The sequence below is a fragment of the Eptatretus burgeri genome, chromosome 4 (genome assembly GCF_056783735.1).
Source record: "Eptatretus burgeri isolate ZD-2024b chromosome 4, Ebu_testis_v1, whole genome shotgun sequence".
In the NCBI taxonomy this organism is placed as follows: domain Eukaryota; kingdom Metazoa; phylum Chordata; class Myxini; order Myxiniformes; family Myxinidae; genus Eptatretus; species Eptatretus burgeri.
The window spans coordinates 103510284-103534080 of NC_140964.1; the positions used below are offsets into that span (position 1 = coordinate 103510284).

General features: G+C 42.3%; 2 protein-coding genes across 9 annotated transcripts in view; one reads left to right on the forward strand and one right to left on the reverse strand.

Annotated features, from left to right (window-relative positions):
- Nucleotides 1-23797, forward strand: part of LOC147028800 (carbohydrate sulfotransferase 8-like) — a 303172-nt gene that overhangs the window by 249433 nt on the left and 29942 nt on the right. For 5 of the 6 annotated variants that reach the window (XM_085879518.1, XM_085879517.1, XM_085879520.1 and 2 more), the window contains one exon: nt 23382-23419. The exons of the other annotated variant lie outside the window; for it this stretch is intronic. In XM_085879518.1, the coding sequence (XP_085735644.1) occupies nt 23382-23419 (38 nt within the window). The remainder of the gene's footprint in view (nt 1-23381; nt 23420-23797) is intronic. 6 annotated transcript variants of the gene reach the window in all.
- LOC147028801 (uncharacterized) overlaps nt 1-23797 on the reverse strand; it is a 328207-nt gene that overhangs the window by 165659 nt on the left and 138751 nt on the right. For 2 of the 3 annotated variants that reach the window (XM_085879527.1, XM_085879525.1), the window contains exon 5: nt 6231-10110. The exons of the other annotated variant lie outside the window; for it this stretch is intronic. In XM_085879527.1, the coding sequence (XP_085735653.1) occupies nt 10095-10110 (16 nt within the window). In that variant the 3' untranslated portion in view covers nt 6231-10094. Of the gene's footprint in view, nt 1-6230; nt 10111-23797 lie in introns of those variants that run through there. 3 annotated transcript variants of the gene reach the window in all.

The window sequence follows — 23797 nt, forward strand, 5'->3', positions numbered from 1 at the left end:
GGTACGGCACCTGCCAACAGTCGTTCAGTCAGTTCCACAGCCGCCCATTTCGAGTTCGGGTCCGTGGAGGAGTTCGAGTGGGCCAGGACCAGTAGTCGGGCCGTTGCGGCAAGACGTGAGTGGAGCCAAGCAGCGGCAACCCATTCGTTTCCAACCAACTCCGGCCTCCAAGCACAGAACGAACGACCCCCAAATAACTCAAGACTGAGGATGGTGTCGTGGTTTATAGACCTCTCTCAGCGGGGCGGGGACTTGGTCAAAACTGACGTCCCTGTCTGTCCCAATTGGATGGGGCTCCCATAAGCCCGCCGTTTCGGGGCGGGGCCTCGGCCAGGCACCGTTGAGGCCCACCCACTCCACGCGTGTGGACTCGTCAAGAAAGAGTTGGAGCGTTTGGAGAAGCCGAATAGGAACTGCGGACGTGAAGATTCTGTCTCGGGAAAATGAGCCTCCAGAGACAACAGGTGGACCGTGGTACGTTGTTGCCAGCGAACCGAAGGCTGCAAGCGCTCGGGTACCGTGGATCGCAATGGAGGATGGGATATAAAAATTTATTACCCGAACTAAAAGAACATCGCAACGCACCCTTTCGATTTCCCACTACACACAAAGAGGGGTTCTGTCTACACATATACTTAACGGCATAACTGACTTGGGACACCTGTATGTTATATATGTATGGTTCCGTATATATATATATATATATATATATATATATATATATATATATATATATATATATATATATTTCCAGTGCAGTCAAAAGTTTGCACACACCTTCTTATTCACGGGGTTTTTCATTATTTTTTACTATTTTCTACATTGTAGAATAATAGTGAAGACATCAAAACTATGAAATAGCACATGTAATTATGTAGAACCCAAAAAAAGTCTTAAACAAATCAAAATATATTTTTGGTTCACGAAAAAATATAAGTGACCACTATATTCGTGATTGTTGTGTGGCTGTCTGTCTGTCTGTCTGTCTGTCTGTCTGTCTGCCTGTATGTCTGTATATCTGTCTGTCTGTCTGTCTGTCCCGAGCATAGCTCCGTGGGTTTTGATCCGATCCTGATGAAATTTTGGTGGGAGGTTTATATCATGATCGAGTTGTTTTCCTGAAAATGGGCGTGGCTCCGCCCATTATGGGCGGAGCCACGTCCAAAAATCATGTGTTTTTAGGGGGTAGCCGATTTCAATTTGCATCTTCTCCTTGGGGTTTGTCAAATCTGGCAGGGGTATCGGTATTTGGTTAGCCCAATGGCACCTGCATAGCCCCAGGGAGCTAGATTTTTCATTTTAGTCCCAAGGTCAAGGTCACAAGGTCAAGGTCACAAGGTCAAGGTCACAAGGTCATGAACTTAGAAAATTTCAAAATTTGACATAAAAATCAGACGACCGCCCAAACTTTGAGAGCGAGGATGACAATATTTTTATGCATAATATTGAGGTCATTCCCCACCTAAAATATTGAAACCATTTTTCTCTATCTCGAACATCTTGCCCGTGGTGCCCCCTTCAAGTTTGTTTTTACGCTGATTTCATCAAAGTCTGGATAATCCGAGGAGTGCGAAATGCCATATAGCCTATATGACATTATATTGTTCCTGGAATGTTCCAGAGGAAGTTTTGTACCAAAGGTCATAATCCTTGACCTTTGACCTTTAAAGTTCACAAAGGTCAAATTTTCAAAGTTGTGGGAATCGAGCCGGGTTTTCGACCTTCTTCGACGAACTAACTCCCTTAAGCTATAGCACTCTCCTGTTTCCTTATTTTAATGTCCACAACGTTGTTTTGTGACCTTTAAAGGTTATGCAAAGGTCAAATTTTTAAAGTTGTTGAACAAAACCGGGTTTTCGACATGTTGCAGCTAATAACCGTCACTCGTACCACATCATGTTGATCATTTTTATAACTTAGTCAAACATTATCACATCATCTCATCCTTGACTTCTGAAACAATCTACATCGTCAAATACCGCTCGTGAACCATCGTCGTCTTCAGACTTGTATATTTTAAATTCTTTAAAGTCGCCACCCGTTGCCTTGATGACAGCTTTGCACACTCTTGGCATTCTCTCAGCCAGCTTCATGAGGTAGTCACCTGAATGCTTTTCCATTAACAGGTGTGCCTTATGAAATGTTAATTTGTGGAATTTATTTATTTCTTCATGCATTTGAGCCAATCAGTTGTGTTGTGACAAGGTGGAGTTGGTATACAGTAAATAGCCCTATTTGGTAAAAGACCATAATTTTGTCTCTACTGTAGTAGTCCATATTATGGTAAGAACAACTCAATTAAGCAAAGAGAAAGGACAGTCAATTATTACTTTAAGACATGAAGGTCAATCAATCCGGAAAATTTCAAGAACTTTGAAAGTTTCTTCAAGTGCAGTGGCAAAAACCATCAAACGCTATGACGAAACTGGCTATGATGAGGACCGCCACAGAAAAGGAAGACCCAGAGTTACCTCTACTTCAGAGGATAAGTTTATTAGAGTTACCAGCCTCAGAAATCGCCAATTAACTGCACCTCAGATTGCAGCCTAAGTAAATGCTTCACAGAGTTCAAGTAACAGACACAACTCAATATCAACTGTTCAGAGGAGACTGCGTGAATCGGACCTTCATGGTCGAATTGCTGCAAAGAAACCACAACTGAAGGAGACCAACAAGAAGAAGAGACTTTCTTGGGCCAAGAAACATGAGCAATGGACATTAGACCGGTGGAAATCTGTCCTTTGGTCTGATGAGTACAAATTTGAGATTTTTCGTTCCAGCCGCCGTATCTTTGTGAGACGCAGAGAAGGTGAACAGATGATCTCTGCATGTGTGGTTCCCACCGTGAAGCATTGAGGAGGAGGTGTGATGGTGTGGGGTTGCTTTGCTGGTGACACTGTCGGCGATTTATTTAGAATTCAAGGCACACTTAACCAGCATGGCCACAACAACATTCTGCAGCGATACGCCATCCCATCTAGTTTGCGCTGAGTGAGACCATCATTTGTTTTTCAACAGGATAATGACCCAAAACACACCTCCAGGCTGTGTGAGGGCTATTTAACCAAGAAGGAGAATGATGGAGTGCTGCATCAGATGACCTGGCCTTCACAATCACCTGACCTAAACCCAATTGAAATGGTTTGGGATGAGTTGGACCGCAGATTTAATGAAGGAAAGGCAGCCAACAAGTGCTCAGCATATGTGGGAACTCCTTCAAGACTGTTGGAAAAGCATTCCAGATGACTACCTCATGAAGCTCGTTGAGAGAATGCCAAGAGTGTGCAAAGCTGTCATCAAGGCAAAGGCTGGCAACTTTAAAAATCTAAAATATGAAATAGACTTTAATTTGTTTCATACTTTTTTGGTGACTACATCATTCCATATGTGTTATTTCATAGTTTTGATGTCATCACTATTATTCTGCAATGTAAAAAATAATAAAAAAATAATGAAAAACCCTGTGAATGAGTAGGTGTGTCCAAACATTTGACTGGTATTGTATATATATGAATTTATATATATATATATATGTATGAATTTATATATATATATATATATATTTATAGATATATATATATATATATATATATTTTATATATACAGTGGGGAGAACAAGTATTTGATACACTGCCGATTTTGCAGGTTTTCCCACTTACAAAGCACGTAATTCTGTAATTTTTATCATAGGTAAGAGGTCTGTAATTTTTATCATAGGTACACTTCAACTGTGAAAGACGGAGTCTAAAACAAAAATCCTGAAAATCACATTGTATGATTTTTAAATAATTAATTTGCATTTTATTGCATGAAATAAGTATTTGATTACCTACCAACCAGTAAGAATTCCAGCTCTCACAGACCTGTTAGTTTTGTCTTTAAGAAGCCCTCCCATTCTCCACTCATTACCTATATTAACTGCACCTGTTTGAACTCGTTATCTGCATAAAAGACAGCTGTCCACATTCAATCAATCAGACTCCAACCTCTCCACAACGGGCAAGACCAGAGAGCTGTCTAAGGACATCAGGGACAAAATTGTAGACTTGCACAAGGCTGGGATGGGCTACAGGACAATAGGCAAGCAGCTTGGTGAGAAGGCAACAACTGTTGGCGCAATTATTAGAAAATGGAAGAAGTTCAAGATAACAGTCAATGTCCTTCGGTCTGGGGCTCCATGCAAGATCTCACCTCGTGGAGCCTCAATGATCATGAGAAAGGTGAGGCATCAGCCCAGAACTACACGGCAGGACCTGGTCAATGACCTGAAGAGAGCTGGGACCACGTTATCAAAGAAAACCATAAGTAGCACACTACGCCGTCATGGATTAAAATCCTGCAGTGCACGCAAGGTCCCTCTGCTAAAGCCAGTGCATGTCCAGGCCCGTCTGAAGTTTGCCAATGACCATCTGGATGATCCAGAGGAGGAATGGGAGAAGGTCATGTGGTCTGAGACCAAAATAGAGCTTTTTGGATTAAACTCCACTCGCCATGTTTGGAGGAAGAAGAAGGATGAGTACAACCCCAAGAACACCATCCCAACCGTGAAGCCTGGAGGTGGAAACATCATTCTTTGGGGATGCTTTTCTGCAAAGGGGACAGGACGACTACACCATATTGAGGGGAGGATGGATGGGGCCATGTATCACGAGATCTTAGCCAACAACCTCCTTCCCTCAACAAGAGCATTGAAGATGGGGCGTGGCTGGGTCTTCCAGCATGACAACGACCCGAAACACACAGCCAGGGCAACTAAGGAGTGGCTCCGTAAGAAGCATCTCAAGGTCTTGGAGTGGCCTAGCCATTCTCCAGACCTGAACCCAATAGAAAATCTTTGGAGGGAGCTGAAAGTCTGTGTTGCCCAGCAACAGCCCCGAAACCTGAAGGATCTGGAGAAGATCTGTATGGAGGAGTGGGCCAAAATCCCTGCTGCAGTCTGTGCAAACCTGGTTAAGTACTACAGGAAACGTCTGATCTCTGTAATTGCAAACAAAGGTTTCTGTACCAAATATTAAGTTCTGTTTTTCTGAAGTATCAAATACTTATTTCATGCAATAAAATGCAAATTAATTTTTTTTAAATCATACAATGTGATTTTCAGGATTTTTGTTTGAGATTCCGTCTTTCACAGTTGACGTGTACCTATGATAAAAAATTACAGACCTCGACGTGCTTTGTAAGTGGGAAAACCTGCAAAATCGGCAGTGTATCAAATACTTGTTCTCCCCACTGTATATATATATATATATATATATATATATATATATATATATATATATATATATATATATATATATATATATATATATATATATATATATATATATATTGTACAAAACATTAGGAACACCTTCATGATATTGAGTTGCACCCCTTTTGCCCTCAGAACAGCTTCAATTCGTCAGGAAATTGACTCTACAAGGTGTCAAAAGCATTCCACAGGGATGTTGGCCCATGTTAACTCCAATGCTTCCCACAGTTGCGTCAAGTTGGCTGGTAGTGGATCTCTACTCCGAATAGCTCGTTCCATCTCATCCCACAGATGCTCAATTGGATTGAGATCTGGTGATTGGCCAGGTCACTGCAGTGAGCTGAATTCACTGTCATGTTTGTGGAACCATACCTGGACAATCCTAACCTTGTGGCATGGGGCATTATGCTGCTAAAGAAATCCCTTCGCAGTTGGGGTGGCTGTATCATTGTATGTCCAAACGTTGTTGAGGTTTACACTTGCAGGGGGTTGGGGAGGTGTTTTCATTACCGTTATGTCACGACCTCTTTCGTTACACATTCAAACGAGCTAGTTAAAGGACTTTTTGGACGTGTCCTGGTGAGCTTTCCCTTAACCTTGAATGAGGTTTTAATTAGAGCTTTTCTCTATTAGCCATGGCTTTGCCAAGAGATCTCACTGTAATCTGGTAGATGGAAGAAAAAAAAGTGATGCCACCTCCCTGAGAAGAGGAAGAAGAGGGATGACCAAGAGGTTACAACAGTAAAGTAGGTTGTCCATCTCTCTGTACATATCAAAACGAAATGTTTTTCTGTTTGTGACGTTACTGCTTTGAGCTTCCGGAGTTAATTTGCGACGAAACTTTCTACACCAGATATTTAACCATGATGTACCTAAATAGGTGTTTTAAACAGTCATGAGGTCATTTGGCCCATTATTGCCATGTTGCAATCCAGAGTTAATTTATTTACTAACATGAGCTAATTTCTTTATTACAGCTTCACTCCTGTGCACCCTGGATGGCCGTTCGACTCCATAAGACTTTGCACCCCTTTACAACACTTTAATACCCATTTAGACCTTGTTTAGACTTTTTATACCCCTTCATACCCATTTTGACCCTTTTGAGGCGTATAGACCTTCTTCGACCCTGTCAACACTTTTCAAGTCCTCATCCCCCCCCCCTTCCTCCCAACACCTGAACTTCCATCTCCCAGCTCTCTAATCCCCTCTCTGACCCCTCTGGAACTCCAACTCCCTCTCCCTTCTCCGCACACCCCATCTCTCTGTTCTCCCCTCCCCCTTTATTCCCATTCTTAAAACGTTACACGAGAATGTACAAAGAACTTTGGCACAGGAGGAGGCCACTCAGCCCATCTTTTCATTTCATTCTTTTTATTGTCCACGTGAAACATGGAAACTTTTCATCCTCTGGCAATTCAATTAAAAATGGGTGCATCACACCCTTTTTTTTATCACTTTGGCATGAAACATGTGAATTGAATTTGGCAAAAAATTAAAGTCTATATGACAGGAGCATGAAGGTGAATACCAAAATGATTAAAACATGCCTGCTTTGTTCTTACATTGTTGTTGTTGTTATTCCCTTTTGCTAAGAACAATGTTAAAAGTAAATAACGACGGGATGTCAAAGGGGAACCCAAACGCAAAAAATAAAATAAATTCAGAAAACAATTGAAAATCATTAATTATGGTCCAAGTTGAAGGGGAAAATAATTTTGATTTTTTTTTTTCTTGCCAATCACAAAGTGCCGAAAAAAGCTCCAGAGTGTCGATTTTTTATTTCACCTATGACGTCACACCTGGAACCCACTTTCATCCAAATGGCGGCTTATGTGGAGAAACAGTGTATTTCGAGCTCGGATTCCGATACCGATTCCACCGTCGTAAGTAACTCCAAAGGGTCTGTGTGTTCAAACTGATCAGTGGGATTTTGAAGAAACTATTGGAGATAACATTGTCGTTATGGAAACGATTTTGGGGGGGGATTATGGAGCCAAATCGTTTTGAGCCTTACGTGAGTGATTCAGCCGAAGATGGTGAGAATGGAAGTGTTAGTGATGATGAAAACACCGGTCACATGTTCACTACAGATTGGTAGGTTTTGTTTTTGTGCTCAATTGATGATTTAAAAGGGATTTTGCCATAATCGATAAATCAGTTTTACTACTCCAGCAGAAACACGGCATGGACATGACACGACACAAACACGGTATGGCACAGTACGGACACGACATAGCACAGACATGGTATGACACAGTACGGACACTGGCCAGACACACTCTGACACCACGGACAAAATGGGCGATGAATGCTTTGTCCTACTGTCGCAGGCTGGCCAGGTATCTTGTATGTTATGAGATTTCATACTTTGTCAGGATGCCATTTATGTCTGCGGTAATGCCATGTCTGTGCTGTGGTGCTGTATCATGCCATGTTCATGCTGCGTCTTGCCATGTTGATGTCCTGCCCCAGTGGAGGGGAGAGTGGTGCTCAGGGGGAGGGGGAGTGTGGGGTGGTTGTAGGTATTGTGGGGTGATGGGAGATTGTGGGGTGGAGTGGAGGGTGAAAGGGGATGTGGGGTGGTGGTAGGTATTGTGGGGGTTCTGGTTGATGGGGGTTGTGGAGATGGAGGGGGAGGTGGGGGGAACCCTGAAAGTTTTGGCATCCTCGGGAAAATCCTCTCGGAGGAGTAGATAATAAAAGATAATTATTTTCAGGTGCTCTTGTGGTTACTGCCAGACAATAGCAACAGGTGATTGATTCACCGCTGAAATTTCCCGTGTACATGTGATGACAGCTGGATAGAGATGGTGTCAGTTTCGAGCAACCGCTGTTTCTTCCTAATTGTGGGGATGACATCTTCTCTCGATCGTGGTGGATAACCACAAGATCTAGCCATCTCTGTTGTTTCATAACAATGCTCTGTAAAATGTTCCGAGCACAAAAGCGACCATTTTGTAGGCCCGTTCCACACACAAATATTTCAGACAAACCTCATCCAATAACTGGCAAGCTTGGGGTCTTTCGGCCATTGGTGTAGCATGAAACCATCTCAGTTTGTATTACTACAACTACCAAGGATGCATCGACTTGGCGCATTTGTGTGAAATCGAAAATCATTCGCCGTTTCAGTTAAATTGTACCGCGATGTAACCCGGAGACAGTAGGTACAAGTCTGGCGGTTGACTTCCAGGTATGACGTCACGACTAAGCATGAAGAAGGTGGAGATTTTGACTGTTAATCGCAAAACTATTTGCTATATAAACATGAAATCGGAAAAAGACACATCATAGCTATTTTCGAGCCGGTATCAAGGGATAGATTGGCGACGAGATGGTCTGAGCATTTTGGTTCCCCTTTAAATTCACAATCTCTTCCCCTTTTCCTGTCGTTAACAACATTCTAGTTGTCGTTCGTTTAAGGACAATGTTAAAAGTATATATAAATATAAAAAACACATTTATTTCACAATCTTACGAGATTCCATCATCTCGCAATTTTTCAGTAAAAATAGCGGTTAAGTATAAATTATATAGTTAAAAAAAACATGCAAGGTCATGTATGATTCCATGATGCCTGATGTTGGCTTCATGGTTAAGATCGTGGGCTTGGCATCCTTAGGTCCTGAGTTCAGATTCTGCTTGGCTGTTGAATTAGTAACGGGTGGGGTTGACTCAGCATGTCATCTTTCAGAGGTTGGCAAAATGAGTTCCAGCTTGCTGTGATGATTGAGCCATTTGAGTACCCTGTGTTGGAGTGGTGACCCATCCAGGGTTGTGCCCAAGAGCCCAGGAGACTGCTTAGGCAGCACCAACACTCTGTACAGAGGATGGTCCTGATGGATGGATGGATGGATGGATGATTCTGGTTGATGCCAATTGAGGTTCACAAACACTTATGCTGACACTCATTAAGATATAACTCCTGGATAATTAACCCCTCATGAACTCCTAAGTCATTATCGGAACAATATATTGAATGAAATTTTGGCCTATTTTCCAAAACTTTCCTTGCAAGAGCCACATCCAGGCCAATCATGTTAAAATGGGAATAGAGTCAAGGAATGTATGGTACAATCACCAGCTTTTGATATTAAAATATCGATTGGTATCACAACAGATCTATTAAAGACAACAACCCCCAATGGGAGGTGTGCTGGCTCTGTGGAAAGCATAAATCTTCGACACGTGTTTCTGCCCTCAGTCCTCCTCACCAAGACAAAATCCAAGACAACAGTACCTTAGAGGCACCATGTTGCTTTCACAGATTTGCTAAATATTCATTAACACCACTCTTGGAGAGGAGGAGATTGAGACCATACTCTGTACAGAGCGTTGTTGCTGCTTAAGCAGTTTCCTTGGCTATTGGGTACAATCCTGGATGGGTCGCCACTCCGACACAGGATACCAGCATGCTGGAACTCATTTTGCCGACCTCGGAAGGATGACAGGCCAAGTCAACCCCACCTGGTATTAATTCAACATCTGAGTGGGATTTGAACTTCGGATCCTAGGATCCAAAGCCGACCACCCGAGCTGTTAAGCCAACACCAGGTATACCACTCTTGGGTGTTACATTAAACATAATTACTCATCAGCAAAATAAAGCACAAGCCTAATCCAAACTAAGCCAGCAGCTAAAAGGGAGGTTTACTTAAATGTCATCACTCTGTCTTTAATCCAGCTGCACAAAAATTGGAATGGTGTTGGGAGGCAGACCGTTGGAATGGTGTTGAGACATTGCAATGGTGTTGTAAGGCAGACCATGTAGCCGGTTTACCAGAGATGCACAGAGTGCAGCATTTTTCCACTTTGAGGGCAGCTTGACATCACAGCCACATCACAGTTGGCAGAATCTACGAAACATAAAAAGCATCCACCTTGAAATTTGACCTTCTCATACTGGCGCAGCACGGTAAGGGAGAAAGACAGATTAAGCTCCAGTTCAATTCTGATACCACTCAGCGTTCATGGCCACCCCTCAAAATACTGAACAAGACACCACTAAATATAGCTTTTGCAGTTGCAAAAGCAACGTGTGTGTGTGTGTGTGTGTGTGTGTGTGTGTGTGTGTGTGTGTGTGTGTGTGTGTGTGTGTGTGTGTGTGTGTGTACGTATGTATGTATATGTATATATATATATATATATATATATATATATATATATATATATATATATATATATTTATATTTATATATATATATATATATATATTTATATTTATATATATATATAAAAAAATATATGTATATATATATGTATATATATATATAGATATATATATATATATATATATATATATGTATATGCATATATATTTATATTCATATATATATATATATTTATATTTATATATATATATATTTATATTTATATATATATATATATATATATATATATATATATATATATATATATATATATATATATATATATATAAATATATACATACATACATATGTGTGTGTTATTGTGCAAAGGTTTGGCTTATTTCCACTTTTGTGGTTCTCTTTCCCATTAAGCATTTGTGGGAAATCATAAGTGTGCAATATAAGTCGATAATATTTCAAATTTCTGTGAAAGTCGATTTAATATCATCGTTACCTTTAAGTATTGTGTATAAAACAAGTTAGGAATTTGAAAAAGTTATATTTTTGTAATGCACATATTATCATGTGCTCGTAATATCTACCTAATGACAAATAAAATATGCAGGACACAGTTTGTGGATTTTTCTCGGGTAGATAATAAAGAGTTATTGTAGTAGTCAACACCAGTTACATTCATGCGAGTTACAAGAAACCACAATAAAAGTTACAAATGAGTGAATATATGAAATTGGTTTTCATCAGTTTGTTTCCTTGCTTGGAAGTCTATGAGTGAGTCCAGAATGGTGCCAAGAAAGCAACTTTTGGCAGCACCGCATATGAAGATCCAAACTGTGAGAAGAATGGCACAGTATGAAGAAAATAGCAGAAAAGCTAAAGATCGTTTACAATGGTGCGAAGTACACTTTGCAACACCTGAAAGAAACTAGCTCGGTCCAAGACAAGAAAAGGCCAAGAAGACCCAGAGGAACCTCCCCTGGGCAAGACAAGCACTTAAAGTTGCTCAGCTTATGCAATAGAAGAAAAATTAAGTCAGCAGCTGACAAGTGAAATGAGAGCAGGCCTGAATATTAACATCTCTTCTGGTACTATGCAAAGAAGGGTGATAGCAGCAGGTCTCCATAGGAGAGTCGCAGCAAAGAAACCACTGCTGAGACCACAGAATAAGGTGAAAAGAGTGACATTTGCAAGGCAACACCAAAATTGGGTGACTGAACATTGGAATCAGGTACTCTGTTCTGATAAATCAAAGATTCAACTTTTTGGATCTAAGAGAAGCAAGTTTGTATGACAAAGACCTGTAGAACATCACAACACGCAATGTTTGCAGCCTACTTTTAAACACAGACGAGACTCTAACTGTCTGGGGTTGTATCTCACCTTTTGCTGCAGGAGAACTAGTTAAATTCATTGGGATGCTATGTACCAGCAGATACTGCAGCACCGTGCAGTTCCTAGTGGAAATCATTTAATCGGAATAGGATTTATTAACAACAAGATAATGATCCAAAACATATTTCCAACACTGCATAGTAAAACAGTATTTGGAGAACAAGGTTACAGCTGGTGTGCTACATGTGTTAGAATGGCCACTCTAGAATCCAGACATGAGCCCCATTGAGGTCCTGTGGGATTAACCTGGAATGAGAGAGGAATAAGAGGACCCAACTAATCCTACTGAACTGTGGCATGTACTACAGGATATTGGACACAATATTCCTTCCTGTAAGAATGCTTCAGTCATATATCAAAAGGCCAATTTGGGCCAAATTTTCTAAAATACTCACTTTTAATCTGATTAACTTGAAATTTGAACAGCATTTGCATGTCAGGTCGCTGAATTCAAACACCTATTAATTAACCTCCGCCATCTTCGAAGATGGATGGAGGTTAGTTTTCACCCCTTTCTGTTTGTTTGTTTGTTTGTGAACAGTATTACGGAAAAACTCCTCGACTGATTTCGACGTAACTTGGTTGGGGGGGGGGGTTAGGTATGGTCCAAGGATCATGCCATTAAATTTTGGACTTGGTCCCCCCCCCCACCCAAAAAAAATTGTTGGAGAAAAATATATTTTTTTGCATTTCTACATGTTTTAAGTGATTTCCAACACCCCCCCCAAAAAATTTTTTTTTACCCCCCCTCCCAAAAATAGAGAATTTTTTTTTTGCATTTCTACATGTTTTAGTGATTTCCAACCCCCCCCCCCCCAAAAAAAAAGAAAAAATATTTTTTTGCATTTCTACATGTTTTGTGATTTCCAACCCCCCTCCCCCCCCAAAAAAAAATTGTTAGAGAAAAAAATTTTTGCAATTTTTTTTCAACAAAATTTCGATTTTTTTTTTTCCATTTTTTACATGTTTAAGTGATTTCCAACCCCCCCTCCCCCCCCCAAAAAAAAAAATGGAGAAAAGAACTATAACTCTGTCAGCACTGTTGACATCATATTTAATGAATAAAGGGACTGTCACACCTTGACGATTTAGCCAACCTATGCCGATTTATGAAAAAATTGCTTAATACGCTGGCACACGTCGAATACATTATGGGTAGGTTTTGTATACATTAAGAGCACGCTGAGAAACACTGCCATAAGTCATAGTACGCTGGCTTTAATCGTTGAACTTTGTGGTTTTTCTCAACTTTATGTATGCTTAAAATTTTACGACGTACTCGGCGTTTGGCTCACACGTTCCGCTACGCTGGCCATAAGGTTTAGGCACGTTATGCGATCGTTGACACACGTTATTTATATATTACTCATATGTGGAAACACGTTGAGGTAACATTTGCGTACGCGAAACTTATTCATAAACTCTAGTTAACGTTTTATAAACACGCTACACGAACATTGTTCACAGCTCGCAACGCGCTACTAGAAAGTTTCTCATACATCGAAACACATCAAAGTAATTTTTTGGGAACCCGTGACTTATTTATAATCTACGAGTAACTTGCTTGGGAATTAGTTGTAGACCATGTCCTACGAACAAATACATATGTAGACGTATTTGACGTCTTCATGACGACCACAGAACTTACTGAACACGTTTCTAACAAACAGCTGACGTAGAATGACGTATTCACAGTGATTTGGGGAATTGGTATATAAAAAGGGGCTTCGCAGGAGGAACCCGTCTCTTTTTTTAGACTTCGTGGTGAGTACATGTTGATGTCATTCCGAGAGGTGGAGGATACGGCAAGGCTGAGACGACAATACCTACCTGTCCTCGAACATCAACATGACCTCATCGAGTTGACACTGCACCAGTTGCGTGCCAATAGAGCCGGGAGAAGAAGACGTGAATGGAGGAGAAGGAACTGGGTCAGACCATGGATCAGGAGGGGACATCATTACGGCATATATGACCAGCTCATGGTGGAACTCTGGAACGAGGACCATGCATCCTTCATCAACTTCCTGCGAATGCCTCCAGCGATGTTCGACGAGCTGCTACCCAGAGTGGGTCCAAGGATAACCAAGCATTATTATTAAATCATTTCAATAGTCCAGTGGAAGCGATTTAACTCGTTCAATGGAAACGATTTGAATTGCCGAGCACCAGCGTCAACAAACAATAGGCGAGTGACAGCCGTTTATTAAAATAGTTTAGTGGCAGTCAATGGATAGCAAACGTCACGTAATCGTAAACGATGCGCTCCCACGTTATGCATACGCTAGACTATCGTTGGGCATAGGTTGTGGACGCCTAAAACACGATAAGCAATCGTTGGTATAACTAATCTATAAGTTATTGAAGCGTTCTGTGTTCATTACTAGTACATTATGCATTTGTCAAAGTCTTTTTTAATCATTTCAATAGTAAAACAAAGAAATATTTCATCTTCGGAATGAGGAAAAAAAAATTAGCCCTTTCAGAACATTGAACAATGGTGCAAAGTATTCTCCTATTCGTTGACGAAACGAGGATCCATCATCACCCACCCCCTCCCCATCACGCTCACATACTATGAATGACAGACATACAGCTACTACCAATGCTACTACCACTACTACTACTATTACTGTCACGCACACCTACTACTAGTAATAGTACTGCCACTATTGATACTACCGGCGTTCACATCTACTCACCATGGAGTCTGGAACAATGATGGGTTTTTATTGTGAAGCCCATTTGTATATACCAATTCCCCTCAACGCTGCCAATACGCCAGTACACGGTGCATGTAAGTTAGAAACACTTTCAGTAAGTTCTGTGGTTGTCCGGAAGACGTCAATTTAAGTCGTCTACCTACGACAATGTGCGTTTTACATACGTTACAAATAGGTTCATAGCATGTTACTCAAAGGTTAGAAGCACGTTTTACTTAGGTTAAAAACATGCTACTCATAGGGAAAACGCACATTACTCTTACGTTCATTGCACGCCAGTCATTGGTTCAAGGCCAGTTATACATAGTTTCAATGCACGTTACTCATAGTTTCCAAGCACGTTAAACATAGGCTAAGCTGACGCTACTCATTTGTTCAAAGCACGTTACTCATCGATTAGAAATTTGGTTTCAAGTATGTTGGCCATTACCTTGACGTGCTTCGACTTATGAGTAACCTACAAGTAACGTGTGTTCGCCGTGTTTAAACGATCATGGAATGTGCAAGGAACAAATGCCAATGCATGTGAAAACGTGTGAGCCTTACGTCGAGTACGTCTTAAAATTTTCAGCATGCTTGAAATTTCACGACGTACCAAACGGACTAGGTAATATGCCAGCGTACTTCAATGATTTCCAGCATACTCTAAACGTATACACAACTTACCTGTAGCGTATCTGACGTGTGCCTCGCGTTGTAAAAACACATTTTTCATAGAATGGCATACGCTGGCAAAATCGTCAACGTGTGACTGCGATGTTGACACTTCAAATTCTCAGGCAGTTTTGATTTCAATCGGCGTCCGGCAAGTTCTTAACTGGCTACGCCACGAGTTCGCCGGCGATACGTATAGCACACAAAGGGGAAGTTAAACTCTCGTTTGTCATAGGTTTTGAACGCCGACCACAAGGTAAGCATTCGTTGGTAAAAGTTATGTATAACACAACGAAACGTTCTGTGCCCGTTACTAATATGTTATGCAAACGATCAACAAGTTATGAATACGCCAAAAACTTTAAAAAAAAAACACCAAAATTTCAGCGTACGCCAGCGTTTTACATTTTTATACGTTGCCATTGCTGCCTAAAACGTCAAGGTGTGACAGGGCCCTAAGATATAAGGTTCACTTGAGTGACCCAGCAGTATTGGTGGCGGAGGCTTTGCACTCTCCAGAGTGCTCCCCCTCTAGTTATCTTTGTGGTCAACATAGGCGAAAAGGTAAACGTGGACCAAAAGGTCAACATCGACCAAATTTCTAAAATCCTCAATTTTCATCCGATTGACATGAAATTTGAAGAGCATTTTCATGTCAGGTCGCTGAATTCAACTACCAATTCATTTAAAGGTCAAAATGTCAACACAGGCCTAATTTCTATAATTGATAGTTAGGGCCAAAAACTAAATATATCACTATATCTCAAAAAGTTGTGGACGAGTTATGACAAAACAAGGTGGATGAGTTGGATCGGTGACAAGAACAAGCGGATTGGATTTTTGTTCAAATCCAGCCCATCAGTGCAATACAAAACATAAAATGTTCAGCCTGGCAGAGGTATACACTCTACCTCGTACCTTCTACTTTGTTCTGCTTTGCCAAGTGTCACTCTTCGAGTGATTTTTTTCAATTTCTTGTTTGTTTTTTTCCAGGTGATCTCAGAAGCTGAAATTTGGGCACAATCGTGAACAATGACTTTGGCCAAAAACTATTTTTTTTAATTAATCAATCAATCGATTTTGTAATTTTTTGATTGGTTACTTGATTAATTAATTTTCAAAAAGTTACCGATTCGGATGAAACGGTGGTGGTTTAGGTGTGCTATTAGTTAATTCATTAAGAAATTAATTATTTTATGATTTTTATTATTTATTAACTTTGCACAATTAAATCAATCAATTATTGTACACTGCTCCCTCCCATTCCCGTCTCCATGTGCTACACGGCAGCATCGCCGGGCATCAAAGGCGCCCTGGAAATGCAGTGCGCTGGGCTTCTCGGGGTTGACGCTTCCTTCTGTTAATGTTTTGTATTGTATTTGATAAAGGAAATAAATAGTTGACTGAATTTAATTATAAAGGCTGTTAATTTACAATAATAAACACATATTATTGGTCTCACTAATTATAATTTGCTGAATTTACACCAAAATATGAATATCATTTGAAAAACCCAAACCTTTGCACAGTAATGTATATCCGATGTATACTCTGTGTTACAATGCGTATGTTATGCGGAAGCAGTTTCTAGGCCAGGTCATGTTCAGCAGTTTGCCGGCCGTAGTAAGGGCAGGAATTCGAAATTTTACTATGGTGCCGGTGATAGGTCGCCTTCTGTTCACGAAGGACACCGTGGGATCTTTAATGTCCATCAACTAATGTCGGCAGACAGGACGCCCAGTTTTAATGTCCATCCGAGGGACGGCATACGTATTGATGAATCACCTTGCCTTTGCAACACCCAGGTGACAGTTTATAGGCAAGTCGAAATTCGAACCCACTTAAACAGACAGCATCGAGGTGAGTGTCTGGATAATTCATGCCCGAGATCGAATGGAGAAGAAACTGCACATGCACAGATAATCCGCCATGATGCAGTTCTGTTTTATTGTCACCGTGTGTAATCACCCAGCTGTTCCAGCACATGATGTTGGCTTAAAGTGAGTGGATTTTGTCACACCAGTGGACAAGATGGCAGCTAAATACACAGCACTCCTTTAGGAAGCAATAAAGGTTTAATAAGTAATGCGGATGGGTACACGGTAAGCAAAAAGTGCAATCAAAAGAAACTTAGATAACCAAACAGCATGCTCAAGTGGCTGTAACAAATTCCACAGCTATCTTAATGCTAGCTTAACACGAGCAGACTCGTTTGGGAACACAGGACAAAATAAAATGACAGCATGCATTCGTGTGTGCAAGTGGCTTTCTTGGAGTGCTGAGAGGTGCAATTCCACAAATGTCCCAGACCCCTCTCCCGGCTCAGTGGCTGCACAGCTCCAGCAGGATATCCCATGCTTGCTGTGCACGGCTCTCTCAAATGCAATTCTGGGCTGCCATACCGTGCTTATGGCTGTGTGCTCACTCTCTGGGGGTTCCAGGTTGAGAGTCATCTGTGTGGCTGAGCATGAGGCGCTATTGTTTTGACTTGTATACGCAGCCCCCTGGCCCACTGCTGCATGGGTCTTGTGCATGCAAAGGTGTCTCGGCTGTTTAAGGAGGCACATGTGGCAATGCTATATTTGTTAAACCCTTGTTCAAGGCCTGACATAGCACATCTGTGTCCTCCACATTGAAGTGTGATGAAAGGACAGCGGGGTGATTTAGGTTACACATGGATGGAAGATGAGAAAAGGAAACAGACAAGAGGATAAAAGGTGACATGGGATCTAACAAGACATCCGTTTCTGATCGAAGCAAAGTGAGATATACTGTACAAACACTTATGCTGACACTCTTTAAGATATAACTACTGAATAATTAACCCCTCATTAACTCCTAAGGAATTATCTTACAGCATGTTCCGAAAAGACCCAGACAACTTTGGTTATTAATATATTGAGAACCACAAATGATACAACAATAATGTTTGGTTTATATGATACAGAAACTGATAAAGTTTTATGCACATCATCAATACACTTCAATGTGAGTCCAATTTGCCGTGCGCAGTATGTCGAGGCGGTACTAGAGTTCTTGCCATGTTCGGCTTTGCATGTTTGCATCCACCAGTGCATATGCAGCTGTAATCCAAGAATAAAGATCCTGCAGGTTTGCCACTGTGTTGTAGACAGCATCTTTGACAAACCTCCACAGAAAGAAATCAAGATGGATCATGTCTGGTGATCATGTGGACCTGGCGGTTGGTCCATCTCAACCAATGCAGTGACCTGGAAATTTTTCATTTAGGATGGATCGAACGACAAAAAGCCAAATGAGGGGGAGTGCCGTCCTGTTGAGAAATATAGGGTTGCAGGTCTTCAATCTATGGGAAGGCAAATACTTTCAACATGTTCACGTAAATTGTTGAGGTCACTGCATCCTCCGCAAAAGAAAAATGGACCCACTAAGCAGTCATGGAGAAGGCCAAACAACACATTGACCTTTGGATTGTCATGGATGTGTTCAATGCCCATGTGGGGGTTTTCAGAGCCCCAGATCCTCACATTGTGCCAGATGACCTTCCCCGATGCATGAAAGCAAGCTTCGTCTGTGAACATGACCTTTTCAGGTAATATTCATCATCCTCCATGTGACTGAGCATTTCTAAGGCAAACGCCTTCTGTTTGGTCAGATCAGGTATGGGAGCATGCGCTGGAGCAGCGCATCGCTGCATCCACTTTCTGCTGACACTCCAAGGACCTCCGTCTGGCCATCCGCCAAACAGATGCCTGGCCCATCCCCATCTCGTTGAGATGCTGATCAATCTGCTGCAACCACGAGGCACATGGTTGGCCCAATGGCCTCCTCCACTCACGAGGCTCCCTCGCTGGGAGAATCTGATGAGCAGGATCAGCATCAGGAAAACGAGCCACATGCCAATACAGCCGCAGCTGACACTCACGGACTATGCAGGTAACAAGTTTCATTTGAGTCTCTCTCAGCAACCACTCATTGGACACAAAGTCCAACTAGTGATCGCCAAGGATTCTCCAAAGACACTTGATACCAAAGGAATTAAGTCTCCATCTCAGATCCCTGGTCAGAGTCCAATACAGCAAGCCTGGAAGCACCAAGGACCTGAAGACTCGGACTTTCATCCTTCCGCACAAGTACCGGCACCACCACACCCCATGATCCAGTGAATGCATGACTCCCCAGGCCCGACCCAGACATCTGCTGACCTCTGGCTCACAGCCAGCAAAGATATGAATATCACTGCCAAGGTAAGTGAATCTCTCCGTGACCTCAACATTCTCACCACAAACAGGTACAGACAGGATAGCAGCATCCAAGACGTCATTGAAAGCTTGGATCTTAGTTTTGACCCAGGAAATGCATAATCCCAGCGGCTCCGACTCCTAATTCAGCACATCGAGGGCCGCCAAAAGGATATCGAGAGTCTCCGGAAAGATGACTGCATCATCTGCAAAATCAACGTCAGAGATCTTGACATTCCCAAACGATGCACGGTCGCTTTATCTCCCTGACATCTTCCTCAGAATCCAGTCTAGACAAGTGCTGAAAAGTGGGGGAGGGGGAGGGCAGGACACACCCCTGATGAACTCCAGTAACAACTGGAAATAAGTCAGAGATGGTACCACCACATCTCACAGCACTCTCAGTACCAGAGTATAGCTCAGACATCAGATTGATCAGTTTTGGTGGCACCCCATGAAAACCAAGAATCCTCCAGAGGGCATCCTGATTCACTGAATCAAATGTTTTGCAGAGGTGAACATAGGCTGCAAGCAGCCCTGCCGAATCCCTCGTCTGCATTCGGTGAGGACCCGAAGAGCAAGGATACGGTCAATCGTTGACCTCATTGGTGTAAAGCCTGACTGCTCTGGATGCTGGTGCTCAAGTAGATGGTGGTGAACCCTATCAAGAATTATCCGAGCAAAGACCTTGCCCAGCACTGAATGCAGCGTCACCCCTTGGTAGATGCTTCAGTCTTGGCGATCACGTTTCCCTTTCCAAAGAGGGACAACAAGGCCCCTCTTCCAGTCAGTTGGGATGATGCCTGTGTTCCAGGCAGAGCACAGAACTACATGCAATGACATGAGTACAGCATTTCTACCAGCCATGAGAATTTCAGCATGGATGCCATAGATCCCTGGAGCTTTAGCCCATTTCAACCGGTTCACTGCAGCCTGTGTTTCCACAAACGAAGGTGAACCACAATTTATTGGAGGGTCAGCAATAAGGATGGTAACACCCCTGACATCCAACGCAACAGCTGGTGGATTAGCCTGGTACAGCCGCTCAAAGTAACCGGCCCAGCGGGCCTTCACTTCGCACTCCTCTGTCAAGAGCCGACCACCCTCTGCTCCAACTGCAGTACACCGATGGATGAGCTTGGAGGAACACGATGCACGAATTCCCCTGTAAGCAGGAAGAGAATCACTTGACCACAGGTGATGCTCGATCCCCTCTCAGATTCCTCGCACATAGGCCTCCTTGCACGTACAGTTTTACGTCTCATCTCCCTGAACAGCTCAGCTCTGCTATCAGCCTGGCCCTGCAACTCTGATCAATGGTATCCAGTGTCTTTTGAGAGACAGAATTCTTCTTCGCCCTATGGTGAGTTCCAAGACATCAACTGGCAACATCAAGGACGGTGGTCTTGAAGGCACTCCACAACTCTTCAGGATCCCCCAAATCACCCAGACACCCCAAATCTCCACTCAACCTGTTCGCAAACTCCTCAGCTACCCTCTCATCCTTGAACTTGCCAACATACAGCCTCGGCTGAGATCGTATCATTCTCCTGGATTTAACCTGCAACTTCAGAGTTGCTACAACAAACAAGCGTGTGGTCAATTGAGGAACTGAGCACTCCGGTCGACCCGGCAGTTCTGGATCACCCTCCAGCGACTATCAACGAGCCACACCGCCAGCGTTGGAATACCAAGTCCAGCGATGAGTCTGTGGGCGCTGAAACCATGAACCAGACACCCTCAGTCCATGACTTCTTGCAAAGTCAAAGAACTTGGTGCTATTCTGCTTCACATTTCCAGACCCATGGGGACAAACACATGTCTCATAAACATCCCTATCAGTTCCAGTTGATGCACTGAAATCCCCCAAGACAAGAAGAGTATCTCGCCTGGGGCACTGATCAACCATCGACTCGAGTGTGGCACAGAATGCGTCCTTCACGGTGAGATCACTCACCTCAGTCGGAGCAGATTCAGACACCAGGGAAATGACACCCAAGGAGTGCAAATCCTTAGTCTCATAATATGGTCGTTGACCGGTGTTACCTCAATTATCATTAGAGTCAGCTTATTGGACACGGCTGCAGCAACTCCTTGGGCATGGTAACCATCAGTTTCACTTAAATTCACACTAAACAAGTTTTCTAATTTTCAGAATAATGTGCCAGGGGATGGTAACACAGGGAGCTGCTGGCATGCAGATCCAGGTCTTCTTCCTGCACTGTCGGCAGGACTCAGGCACAGCTAGCAGAGTGAGGGCGAGCCGAAATGTTATAGCCTGCAGCCAGGAAGCTTGCAGCAAATCACCAGAGAGACAGTGTAAAAAGAGACAGAGCAAACAAAAGTCAGTTCCCTGTTTTTATTACCTCCCTGGCATGCCTCCTCCCCTCGTGGTTGAGAACCCCGCCTTTTCCCCTCAAGTCCCCCGACCAAACGCAAGTCGAGATCGAGAATAACCTCTTCCCCACCCCATGCTATAATTTTCCAAATATCATAAAAGCATTCCACTTGGGGCATTCACCGATATGGTGCCCACCACATCCACCACAGATCGTTTTGCGTGTGCAGGACACCATTACAGAGCCAATGGCTGGTCCCATTGTTGTGGCATGGTTGAAAAAGACTCCATGCTGCTGCCATGACACCTTGCAAGCTTCAGATGAGGGGATACACTGGATGAGACATCCTTACCCTCTCAAACCATTAAATTTTGACAGTACTGTATTTACTTTTAGTATTGGCATGGACCCTCCCCCACCCTTTACACCACACCCCCCCTCCACTTACTCCACCCATCTCCCCCAAGCAATGATCCTACTCCAGAAGTAGAACGCTATTTCCTTTCCGTGAATATGATCAGCATTAAAGCCTTAATATAAATCCACTTCTGATCTCACCGTCCCCTCCCACCCCCATATGTCACAGTATTAAACAGCTCCTGATGCCACAATTGTCCAGATATCATAAAAGCATTCCACTTGGAGCCGATATTTTTCTATTCACCGATATTTTTCTGTTCCTCTGGTGCTTCTAATAAATTTGACTCTTGCTTTCAGAGATATATTGGAACTTTCTACTCTGCATTTACTTTAGTGTTACTGATTTACCTCTATCTCTTATGTCTGTCGTTTTTTTTTGTCTCGCAACTCTGTTTCAAATCCAAATGATCATTACACATTGCTCCTTTTGTGTAGTGACCTGTCAAAAAATAACAGAAGGGATCAAACTTATAATTTCAAAAATAACAAGAGTTCAGCAAAAGCAACAGCTTGGATTATGTTTATCTTAACTCTTTGAACCCTAGTGGCCGTTTTACCAGCCGCTATTCAAACTTCCATCGACCCGAGTGGCCGTTTTTTCTCTCCAGGGAGCCCAGAGTGGGAGAACCAAAAGTCCCAGGAGCTTATGGTTCAAAGGGTGAAAGATGCTTCATTGGTTGGAATTAAATTCCAAATTCGTTCTGCAGGTTGTATTATTAGTGAGAAGGATGCCCCTGATTCAGTGCCCGCGGATTTTTGCAGAAATGTAGTGTTGTGGCCTGGATCCGCTGCCCCACTGTCGGTTCATAACCTCCATCACCTTTCTCTTCCAGGAGCCTTGATCTTCGATTTTCTAGCACACAATTACCGACTCTTACAATGTGATCTTTAACGTCCAAAAGCAATTGCTAGCAGGTAGGACAATTAGCCGAAGCTCCCCTCGAAAAGACGGAGTACGGAATGATGCGGCCAACCAAGGCATTGCCTGTAAAGCAACAGCATGACATTTTATAGCTGATCATGAATCAAGACCAAATAAACAGCTCAGAGATTAATATGTCAGCCGGTAGCTTGCATCATTTTTATTTCATCTCATGATTGTTGGTCAAATAGTTGATGCAACTATGGCTATTAGTAAGATTGTATGTCCAGTATTTTACAAGATGTACAACTGATATTGTAGCAACACTAGATTTATAGCCTTATATGAGTTCAAATCTCTATTACCACACTGTTATCTTTATTCTGAAAAATATTTTATTTTGTTTCAGAACTACACTTGCATGCAGCTGCTGATCTCAACGAAAAGGTAAACTCACAATGCTGAGCACCGTTTGTTCTCACACAATAAATAAATAAACTGGAAGGGTACTCTTCGACACGGTGACGTCGCCAGATATGCTTCTGCTCATATTATTACATCATTATACATACTTGTACTAAGTTTGGTTTAAATCTCTGAACCCACATTCAAAATATTAAATAACTCTGGCTGCTAGACCATGTGTCCAATCAGGTTGAAATTTAAAACATGTTCCCCATGACTACTAGATCTTAAATGTGAAGTTTTGCGTCAATAGATGAAGCAGTTCAAGAGAAATATTTTTTAAAGATTTGTTGAATCCAACATGGCTGCCAGACCATGTGACCTATTAATTATTTGTGAACACCTTGGTATCCCCATGGC